This window comes from Gadus morhua, chromosome 4 (assembly GCF_902167405.1).
Source record: "Gadus morhua chromosome 4, gadMor3.0, whole genome shotgun sequence".
Classification (NCBI taxonomy): Eukaryota; Metazoa; Chordata; class Actinopteri; order Gadiformes; family Gadidae; genus Gadus; species Gadus morhua.
Window position 1 is genome coordinate 40,196,103 of NC_044051.1, and position 12,150 is coordinate 40,208,252.

General features: G+C 47.1%; 1 protein-coding gene across 1 annotated transcript in view; it reads left to right on the forward strand.

Moving 5' to 3' along the window:
* The window catches only part of LOC115541763 (NACHT, LRR and PYD domains-containing protein 3-like), a gene marked incomplete at its 3' end in the record, with an annotated part of 107,741 nt that overhangs the window by 30,909 nt on the left and 64,682 nt on the right, over positions 1-12,150 (forward strand). Inside the window, exons 5-6 of the mRNA XM_030353606.1 lie at positions 3,190-3,326; positions 4,969-5,142. Coding sequence (XP_030209466.1) covers positions 3,190-3,326; positions 4,969-5,142 — 311 coding nt within the window. The remainder of the gene's footprint in view (positions 1-3,189; positions 3,327-4,968; positions 5,143-12,150) is intronic.

Sequence of the window (12,150 nt, forward strand, 5' to 3'; positions counted from 1 at the left end):
CAGGCCGGGTAACCACAGCTTAAAACCCATCACAGAGAACCATTAGGTCCCATCTCAACCAGGCCTAGTACCAATAAAAACTGTCTTTTTTTTTTACTTTCAGGAAAAATAAGCGCCGATATCCAGTTGGGTGAACTACAAATGTCCCCGCTCTTCATTTCATACATTGGTCCCGGTCCGAGCGGCTTGGTGTGTGTCGGTGTGCCGGCCCCCAGTGGAGTCAATGCTACCCCTTCTCCACCACCGCGGCTCCGCTGCTGGTTCAGACCCAGTGCCGCCCTCCAACCGGCTCTTGGCTCTTCAACGCTAATAGTCCTGGCTCCGGGCGGGACGAACTGGTTCCACCTCATCACCAGCTCCACGTCGGTCCCCAAACCAGAACCAGTGACGGCTGGTACTCGGTTGTGTCCTTTTAACGCGTTGACTCAGCATTCATTTTAACGTCCTGACGCGTTGCTAGGACAACAGGGTGTTGACGTGGCTCTACTCCAGCCCTATGTGGAACATCACGCTGGTTCTTGGGGAGTCTGAGTGGAGAACCAACACTAAACCAGCCCAGCACCAGCACCGGGTTGCGTTGGGGGAAAGGGGTCATAAGAGGCCGAATGGTGTCCGGTCAATCTAGAGGTACAGGAGTATGAAAATAGAAGGAGTGACCTCACACCTCATTGACCGACGGCACTCACTGTGAGCCTGACCAATCACAACGCATGGGCCGAGTTGACGTTTGACAGCTCTCACTCATAACGCTGTAACCATGGGCCGGCACAAACTTTATTTCATCATTATTTTATTATTAATCATTGATGGATGAATAATGTTAACATTCACTTTTAATTTATGAACACATTTGCCTGTTTGGATCTGGATAACCAGGGACTTTAAAGATGAAGGTGGTATTGTCTCTAATAGTGTGGCGCTCGTATTAGAGGGTCATGAAATAAAACCGCCTCAACACACAGGTCACTGGCAGGGGCGGTTCTAGGGGGGGGGGGGCAGCAGGGGCCAGTGCCCCATTAACACTGAGCTCGTTAACCAGTTATGCTCCTTAGTAAGTTAATGATTGATGGTTTTACTGACAGCTCTTCCTCAGGTCCAGCTCGTTTCCTTATTTTATCCGAGCAGCGTGGATACGCTTCAAAAGATCTCTTTACTATGTTTGTTTGGTTTGTTGTCTTGTCTGTTTCCTAACTCTGAAAAGTTGTTTTGCTCTCCAAGGTAAAAGTGCTCCCTTAGCTTTTCTTACAATTAGGGTTAGGTGTTTTCTGTATTTTGATACGTTGGGAGTCACATGATTTCCACTGTTTTAACCTCCAACATCGTGACTGGGACCTGGTGGTTCAAAGCTTTATAGGGACCTCATCAAACCTTTGCTCCGTCTTATCTTATCACTTGATAGGGTTCTGCGTGTGTGTTCTGGTGAAGCCCTGCCCTGGCCTCATCATAAAGGCTTTACACGTAGTGAGCTGTGTTCAAAGTTCCTTCCTCATTCGATCTGTCTTCACTGAGGAGCCCAGCTGCTCAGTCTTTACTCAGAACCTTTAGAACCATGTTCACGTTCTGTCTCCGTTCTGAACACTTATTTTGTGTATTGTGATGAGTGGTGGTGAGTGGTGGTGAGTGGTGGTGGTGAGTGATGGTGGTGGTGGTGGTGAGTGGTAGAGGTGAGTGGTGGTGGTGAGTGGTGGTGGTGAGTGATGGTGGTGGTGGTGGTGAGTGGTAGAGGTGAGTGGTGGTGGTGAGTGGTGGTGAGTGGGGGTCGCGGCCTTACGTCCTCCTGACTTTTGGATTTTAAAGGAAGATGAGGATGAGCCCCGCCCCGCACCGCGCTTATGTTCAACTAAATTACAAACCTTCATTCAATCGTCTGGCTTCTTCTGCAGTGCTTAACACAGGGAACTTCAGCGGTCCTGTCCTGAAAATACCTTGCATAGGGTTTGTACATCGCAACGTTACATCGCAAAGACCGCCGCCATTTTGTGAGCTATGGAATGTTAGTTGTTTTGTTGGTAGAAATAGTGTTTTGGTCATTGTTTAGAACTGATGTGTCATTATAGGGAGTACATTGTTGTGTTTGAAACTGCCACAGCATTAACGTGTCAGACGTTGCAAGACAAAACTTATCATAGGTTACGACATATTTACATTGACTTGGGATTTTACAGTACTACAACTCCCATGGGTCCTTTCAATATGGCGGAGTATTGGTAACGTGAAAAAATAAATCAACTACAATGTGTGTTTGAGAATGTGTCAAAAGCGCTTATGTAATATTAAGCCTGCGTCACAGAACACAGCACACACAGACCATAGAGATCTTACATTTTAAGTGGGAGCATTTTAAGCACAAACTACAACAAGAATGTCCTGAAGACCTTCAGTGATTGACTCATTATCAACCTGTGCAGTTCAAGGACATAACAAACAGAGGTCCTGGAAAATAATCGTGAAAGTTTGATTTCATTAGTGCTACCAAAATTAACTTGCATCAGCGCTAATTGATGACGTAAAATTAAGAACCGGAGACCAGATAATTCAAAGCAGCCTACCCTCAGGCAGCCCTAATCCCGCTCTTAATTGCTTTCGCTGTAGAGAGGCCATGGCTCACTTCTCCTTGTCGCTTGCATCTTCATTAGACTTCGATCAAACCACACAAGGCCAAGACCTGCCAACTCTGCTGTCTATATTGGGCTCTCCGAGCCTCTTTGGTGGCCCTCTTAATGAGGGGGTGCTTGGCTCTGAGTCACGTGGTGCCTCCACTACCCTCCAGCCCCTTACCCCTCTCCTGGTGTAAAGCTGCCCAGCTGGTGCTCTGGTAGTGTGTTGATGGAAACATACTGTTATACCCACCTTCCATACTAGTTATATTATACATAACATCTCTTTTGTCCTATGGACGTATAATGTATTGCAGTACACGTAAGAGAATATTCAGAACAATAGAATATAGAAGAAGTATCCGTTCAAAAAACATTTTCAATCCCAAATAAATAACTATTTAACATTTAACATTGAATATATAATGAAAATGTATGCATCTAATTATTTAGTAATTTTTGGTAAACTAATAACATTCTTCATTATTGAATAACTTAAAGCTTTCTGTTGTTTTGATCGCAGTTCCTAACGTGTTGTGTTCATTGTGTGTAAAGGCTCAATGGCTGTCATCTGTCAGAGAGATGCTGTGAAGCTCTGGCCTCAGTTCTCAGCTCCAACTCCTGTTGTCTGAGAGAGCTGGATCTGAGTACCAATGATCTGCAGGATTCAGGAGTGAAGCTGCTCTCTGCTGGACTGGGGAGTCCACACTGTACACTGGAAACTCTCAGGTCAGTTTCACTCAATGTGCAAAACAGTTACAAATAATGCTAAAAGTCAGAGTTATATAACTAATCTTATCTCAGTACCTGTGATGACCACATTCAAGACTTTCATATCATATAAAGGCTACCCCTTGTTGTTGAGGTGGATATTGAAATCCATCCATATGCTTGCAAATCTTTAATTATAAATATAAAACCAAAACATAACGATAGTGTCCCCTGTATACAGGACGTTGATGGTAGAGAGCAGGGTGAAATATAGGGGGTCCTGGGAGGGTCAGAGACCCCTAGTTGGATGCCAAAGACTTCCTGAAAGCCACAACAGCAACATTTTCATAAAAATGATTTGAAACCTGAAATAGTCAAACAAAATGTATTTTTAAAAGCTTAATATGTCCAGTATTCATTATTAAACGCACAAAACATATATTCACACATATGAATAGGTTTCAGAAAGATATTTTTAATATTGTGTAACCCGGGTGAAGAGACTAACTTAAAAAGCTCTTTATGTACACAATAAGTTTTTGTTGATATGTAGGATACATCAATAATTATCTTTTCATTATTAATATGTCAACTCACTATTATTATTATTTTTTTACCTTGCTCAGTACATTTGGTTATATTGATGATATTTGGGTTCAACCAATAGGATTGGTTGATATCGAGACTTCGGGGTCATCTGGGGAAGGGTGAGAGGTCACGAGTGAGCGGGGAAAAGGAGAGAGAGGGAAGAGACAAAGGAGGAGAGTACTTTATGCTCTCTAGAGATCGCCCAGCTAAATGATGTTGAGACATTTACTTCTTAGTTGTTTGACGGTTAAAGGAGTACAGGAGAGAGTGTATGTGGGGCCGGTTTTATTGGTGTTTCTGTTTGTGTCTGGGATGTTGTGGACGGAAACCTCAGTCTTCTCCGCTCCCTATAATGGTACCGGGACTTTTCTTGCACTTGTTAAGAGTGAAGAGTCTATTGTGTTGCAACACTGAGCCCATACAGGCCTGCAACGTTTATGACGGCATATCATTGACAAAAGGCGCCAGCAAACATGACTTTGTGCAGGTGAACAACAAACACATCCGTGCGCACAAATCATTATTGTAAACATTTTAACTGCACTTGCGCTCAGCAGTTCTCTGATCGCGAGAGCAACAATAAAGCCTGTGAGGCAGAAACTATTCATTGAGCGTGCACGTAAAGTGAAGCAGAACTCAACTGACACACCTGCACCCACGAATGCTGTCTTTGCTCTCGTGCTCGCAAACTGTTTTCCTGCTAGCTCTGATATTGTTCTCCTCTCAACACAATGTACATATTATTGGATTAAAACTTCTCATACAAACCACCTAGATTCACTAATAACATGTATTACAATACAATACACAATATACTACAATAAATGTCATATTAATCTACAAATGGCTTTTAAAACCCTACAAAACAACTATTAAATACCAACAATTTTACACCCAATATACAATAAGATAAGGATCTAGTGTATTGACAAATATATTTTTGTTAAGTTATTAAAACATCTCTAATAAAATATTTCAACACAATTCTTTCATAATGTTAAAAGTAAATATGTTATTTTTAACACAGTTTCTTGTTATTCTTGTATTTTAAACATGTTTTTTTTGTTTGAAGGCTGAATAGCTGTCATCTGTCAGAGAAATGCTGTGAAGCCCTGGCCTCAGTTCTCAGCTCCAACTCCTCTAGTCTGAAAGAGCTGGACCTGAGTACCAATGATCTGCAGGATTCAGGAGTGAAGCTGCTCTCTGCTGGACTGGGGAGTCCACACTGTACACTGGAAACTCTCAGGTCAGTTATCACCCTCTTCTTCAAACTGGTTACTCTAGCTTTCAGTAAGTGCTGCTCCTGCCTGATGCATTTCTGTTGATCTTTCCCTGCTGACAAAACACTCCCTGGCTCTACACAATGTTAGAACATGTGAAGAAACGGTCTTAGCGTACCAAACACAGCAGACTTCTCCTGACTCTGACTGAACAATATCTCATTGAGGTGTAGCTATTGAGAAAGGAGCATTTGTTTAAGATCCTGTCACATCCAAGTGAAGGCAGTTCTGCTGTCTGTGATGTCATCTCCCCACTTCCTCTTCCTGTTCTCAGACTCTCAGGGTGACACAGCTTTGTCTCCATGAAGTATCAATAAAGCTTTTACTTGTCTTCAATGTTGATTGAATACACTTTATAAATGTGGTTACTTTAGTAGAAACTGCTCTCAACCAGATACAATAAAGTGTGTGTGTGTGTGTGTGTGTGTGTGTGTGTGTGTGTGTGTGTGTGTGTGTGTGTGTGTGTGTGTGTGTGTGTGTGTAGCTTGTCTGGCTGCCTGGTCACACAGGAAGGCTGTGCTTATCTGGCCTCAGCTCTGAGCTCCAACCCCTCCCATCTGAGAGTGCTGGACCTGAGCTACAATCACCCAGGGGACTCTGGAGCTGCGCTGCTCTCTGCTGGACTGGAGGATCCACGCTGGAGACTGGACACTCTCAGGTATGGAGAGGACAGCTCACCACTGAGGGACAAAGTCTCCTACATGATTCAAGCTGCTGCTAGATGAAGTGGTTTGAAGAGGCAGCTGTCACTCATGTTGTGTAGAACGTTATGAGACAGCAGATGATGAAGGTGAATGTTTCAACATGCTGCTCTCACTGTGTTTCCCCCCCAGTGTGGAGCACGGTGGAGTGTTGAGGCTGAAACCAGCTCTAAAGAAGTGTAAGTGTCTGTTTGATTCATCACCTCACACACTCACTATTGAGATGGAAAGTCCATCCACACAGCAGGAAGTGAGATCAGATCCTACTGGGAATGATGATGGCTGACATCATGTATCTAACGTATATTAATACTGTCCACCATCACAGTTAAACCTGCTTGTATAAAACCCAGCAGGTATTACATTGTTACATTGAGGGGGGGTGACGGGGCTGAGGGGGGGGGGAGGGGGAGGGGGAGGGGGGGTGAGGGGGCTGAGGGGGGGGGGAGGGGGAGGGTGTGGGGGGATGAAGGGGCTGAGGGGGAGGGGGAGGGAGGGTGACGGGGCTGAGGGGGGGGGGGGAGGGTGTGGGGGGATGAAGGGGCTGAGGGGGGAGGGGGGGTGATGGGGCTGAGGGGGAGGGGGGGCAGGGGCTAAGGGGGGCGATGAGGGGGAGGGGGGGATGACGGGGCTGAGGGGGGCGGTGAGGGGGAGGGTGTGGTGAATGGGCTGAGGGGGAGGGGGGGGGGGCTGAGGGGGTGCTGAGGGTGCTGAGGGTTAGGGGTAAGGGGGGTGATGGGGGGGGGGGCTGAAGAAGAAGAGAGAGCGATCACAAAAAGAGTCTGAAAGAGAATAAAAAGAAGAAGAGCAGGAGAACAGTACTAGTGATGATGATGAGGATGAAGAGCGGTTCAGCAGCTCATCATGTCTGGTTCTCCCTCAGATGCCTGTGACCTCACACTGGACCCCAACACGGCCTTCAGACACCTCTCTCTGTCTGAGGACAACAGGAAGGTGACGCTGGTTGGAGAGGACCAGTCGTATCCGGATCACCCAGACAGATTTGACTCCAGGCGCCAGGTGTTGGGTAGAGAGGCTCTGACTGGCCGCTGTTACTGGGAGGTAGAGTGGAAAGGAGAGGTTGTTATAGGAGTGACACACAGAGGAATCACAAGGAGAGGAGGGGGTGATGGCAGCCTGCTTGGAGGGAACAACAAGTCCTGGAGTCTTTCTTGTTATGATGGTCGTTACTATGCCCGGTACAACGGTAGAGAGACAGAGCTCCCCCTCCGCCCCGCTGGCTCCACCAGAGTAGGAGTGTATCTGGACCGGCCTGCTGGCTCTCTGTCCTTCTACAGAGTGTCCCCAGGTGGAGGAGGGTCCTCAGACACACTGACACACCTCCACACCTTCTGGTCCTCCTTCACCCAGGAGGACCTCCTCCCGGGGGTCTGGGTGGGGGGGGTCTCCTCAGCCTCTCTGTGTCGGTTATAGAAAAAAAAAAAGGGACCTCCTCGTCGGACTGAGCGGGGCCCCTGCGCACACGCACACACACACACACACACACACACACACACACTGACTAACACACACGCATACACACACGCATACACACACACACACACACACACACACACACACACACACACAGCTGAGGCCTCCCCCTGAGCGGGGCCCCTGCGCGCGTGTGTGTGTGTGTGTGTGTGTGTGTGTGTGTGTGTGTGTGTGTGTGTGTGTGTGTGTGTGTGTGTGTTAGTCAGTGTGTGTGTGTGCGTGTGCGCGCGTGCGTGCGTGCGTTATTCGATTGCCTGGTAACCATGGTTACTAATATTCACACTGGTTTCAATAATACATTTGATGGTATTTCCCATCTTTGCTGAGCAAGAGTTTCGTTCTAAAGTTCAGTGATTGCAACAAATAAAAGCCCGGGCTATGGAAGTGTTCCGGTACCACTGTCATGCACCTCCCCGATGTCAAGTGGACCGGGTGGAATTCACTGCGGGTCTCTCTTCTTATATCCATCTCACCAAAGATATCTTATTACTGTCCTTCTCAACACTCTCTGATCTCACTAAAAGGCTGGCAGCACAACACAGCAATAACGACGAGATGCGCTGTGCGTAGAGAAGAAAGAATACCGACGTTGTATTTGCAACATTTGGCAAAAAATGATTCTAAATCTGCCCATATATGGACACGCCAGAATTGTTGCATCTGTGGCTGCTGGTAATTTAATCACAAAGAAGTATACTCTACGGAGCTATTTTCATCATTATTATTATTATTATTTTTTTTTTGACAGCACAGCGATCCGGGGCTATTCCCAAAAGATCCCGGGCTATAGCCTCGAATGCTGTAGCCTCGAATGGGTTCTTCAATCAGATTGGTAGTCAAACTGGAGATTAGTTTTTCCCCCCTTTTTGGGGATAATGTTCCCCGTTTTGATCTCGGACTTTTGGTCCACTTTTTTATCCACACCTTCTGAGGACCCCCACCCTAGGAGGGTGGGGGTCCTCAGCGTCTCTGTGTAAATTATAGTCTCTCTCTCTCTCTCTCTCTCGCTCTGAGTCTGATGACACACGTGAACACAAACATGCATGTGAACACAGTAACCCACACACGCGTATATTACCACGCACACACATGCAAGCGCACACACGCATATATTAATTAACATAAAGACACACATATAAACATACGCGCATGCACAGACGCATATAAACACACATACACAAACACGTATATAGGAACACAAACACGCACGCACACAAACACGTGTATGTGAACACAAACAAACACACGTATATATGAACACACACACACATGCGTACATATGAAAATGCGCCACGTGAACACCCACACCATATTATAAACACTCAAATATACACGCAGACACACACATGCAAACGCGCGCACACATGCACACGCCGCACGCGCATCTATGAACACACACTTACTCAAGTTATGAACACAGACACGCACGGACTACACACACACATGTATATATAAACACACACACACACACACACTGGGTTTTGGTGATTTAAATTCATGTACTCAACTGTAATCCAAATGCTACATTTTCTTGGGCTTCTTAAAGCTGATGTTGAGATTGAGATTTTTAAAATCTTCCATCAGGTTAATTTAGCAGGTTTTACCAAGACTATATTTCTAATGTCAAATGTGTTTTAATATTGATTGATAGTAAATTGTAACATTTTTATGCTACAATATTGTGTCTATTTTCAGACGTCAACAGTTTCATATTGCGGGGCTCTGATATCAGTTTATATTTTGATAAGCCTCACATGATGTAAAGCAGATTTTATATTATATTCATAATGCTAGCGGTCTATGGGAAAAGCTATAGATCTTGTTTTGATCACTTTAAACTGACTATTGATTCGATGTGTTCTGTGGGGAACAACACAGTACACATGTTCAGTTATCAAAGATACGTGCACACCTGTTTATGATTAATAATTTCTGCTGCTTCTATTGATTGAGTCCTCATGTTTATTGTGTTCATGTAAGGGACTGTTCTTCTATTGTTTGAGTCCTTGTGTTTATTGTGTTCATGTAAGGGACTGTTCTTCTATTGTTTGAGTCCTTGTGTTCATGTAAGGGACTGTTCTTCTATTGTTTGAGTCCTTGTGTTTATTGTGTTCATGTAAGGGACTGTTCTTCTATTGTTTGAGTCCTTGTGTTTTTTGTGTTCATATAAGGGACTGTTCTTCTATTGATTGAGTCCTTGTGTTTATTGTGTTCATGTAAGGGACTGTTCTTCTATTGTTTGAGTCCTTGTGTTTATTGTGTTCATGTAAGGGACTGTTCTTCTATTGTTTGAGTCCTTGTGTTTATTGTGTTCATGTAACTGTCTGTTTTTCAGTATGGTTAATAAAGCATAATGGTGATAATCAACTCAGTGGATCCACTGAATGTTCTCTTGTGTTCAGCAGAGGATCAGTTTACACTTTAAGGTCGGGGGTTCACTAAATAAAAAGCACAACAGAGGCTTCGTCTACACAACATTAATAACCAGGATACCAGCAAGTGCATTTCCACCTCAGACTCATACGCCCGATGAGGGACGGAGTATGGAGAGAGTTCTAGAAGCGAGCCGACAGGAAACAGCCCAGCTACTGGCGTCTCTCCAGAGACGAGCCTTGCAGGCTGGTTGATGCACCACCTCCCCGTCTAACAGGACCCTGAGCCTCCATGTTGAAACACACAGAGGTGTGTGTTTGAGGCGCTGAGGAGGAACCTCTCCTTCTCTGGGTGCGTGGGAGGGGGCAGTAGGATGGACGCGTCTGATAAATGAGTCGATAGTAAGATGTGAGGCCGTTTATCAAAGCCATGCTTCAGTCCTGTTATTGCGTGGGGAGCCACTAGGGGGCGGTGAATCCACCTCGGTGGGGTTCACCTTCTGACCAACAGGACCAGGGGGAAGGAGTCTGTGTGTGTGAAGTGGCAACCTATTTGCACCTCTTGCAGGACGTTTCAGTCCTCGTGTTTTTCGTAAGGCAACAAGCGCCAAAAAAGTAATCCAAGAAGGAAACGAGGCAGATTGCAAAGGAAGAATGCAGCGATTAATTCTCAGAACAGAGTGAACAAACATTGAACAAATAATAAACGCTTCCAAGTAAACCTCACACTAATTGACAGGAAGAAATCACTTTTTTGTGCTTAAATGACAGTTATCTACAGTCAGAAAGCCGTTGCTCCCGTCATGCTCTGAGAACTCAATTAACTCAGCAGAGATGGCTGAGCCAGGCGCCCACATGGTTAATTTACTGCAGTTTACTACAATAAGCTACGCTTTACGGCAGTATCAATTTGTGGTAGAAGGACAAAATAAGAGCGCAATAAAACCTGCTCTATTGAATAGACATAAATAAGACATAGCAAAATATCAGATAATTATTAATTAATAAGCTTAATTATTATGAAATAAAGCAAAATCTAAATTAACAATTTGGGCACAAAATGCGAACATCAGCCAAATCGACTCCATGGCTCTAATAGTGTGTGTGTGGTGGAGGTGTTTGGAATGGTTGCAGAGCCTTTGGTGCTCCACACACACACACACACACACACACACACACACACACACACACACACACACACACATACACATACACATACACACACACACACACACACCAACAAGCGAGCAGAAGACCCAACACAACTAAATGAAGAGCAGACTGTATCGCTATAATGAAAGGTTCCTTCAAGGTGGGTTTGTTAAAGCGGAGCGCAATCACTGCTTGACCCGACGGGAGCTGTGGGCTGTGGTCCTGGACGTGCGGCCTTTCGGGCCGTACCTGCATGGCAAGCGCTTCCTGATCCGCACCGACCGCGCATCCCTCACGTGGCTCCTCAGTTTTAAGAACCCTGAGGGCCAGGTGGCTCGATGGCTGGAGGTTTTACAGGAGTAGCACTTCGAGATCCAGCATCGGGCGGGGCGTCTCCACAGCAGCGCCGACGCACTCTCCCGGCGGCCCTGTGCGGTCCTGGAGTGTCGCTACTGCCTGCGGCAGGAGGAGCGGGTCCACGAGTCTCCGATGGTGGCGGGCGGCTCTCCAGACCACCGAGGCTGACCGGACCATCGGTGAGGCGGAGGGGTGGCTCCCGCTGACGGCGAGTCAGTTGGAGCAGCAGCAGCGGGCCGACGAGACCCTGGCGTTGGCGAGGGACTGGCTGGAGGCGGGGCAGCGCCCCAGCTGGCCGGAGGTGTCGGTGCGAGGGCCTGAGGTGAAGGCCTACCACTCTCAGTGGGGATGCTTCCGGCTCCACAACGGGGTGGTCCACCGCAGCTGGCAGGACCCTAGGGGTAAGAAAAACATTCTGCAGCTGTTGGTGCCCCGTGTGCTTCGTCCCCAGGTGCTGCACTACGGGAACGCCAAGGCCTGCGGGGGCGGTTCTACTGACCGGGCTGACGACAGGACGTTGGCCTGGACGTCCACTGCTGCGACACCTGTACGGCACAGAAAGGGCCTGCCCAGCGTTCCCACGCCCCGCTCCAGCAGTACCTGGTGGGAGCACCGATGGAACGGGTGGGGGTCGACGTCCTGGGCCTGAGGCGTATGCGCTGCCGGATCAGAGCACCGCCACCACCGGAGGCTGGTGGAAGAGATGTTTGCCCGTTTCGGGGTCCCTGCCGAGCTCCACAGCGACCAGGGGCGGAACTTTGAGTCCCAGGACTTTGGGGGAGGAGGTCTGCCGGCGGCTGGGGGTGCACAAGACCAGGACGTCGCCACTCCACCCCCAGAGTGACGGGTGGGTGGAGCGGGTTAACCGCACGCTGGCCACCCAGCTCGCCATCCTCAC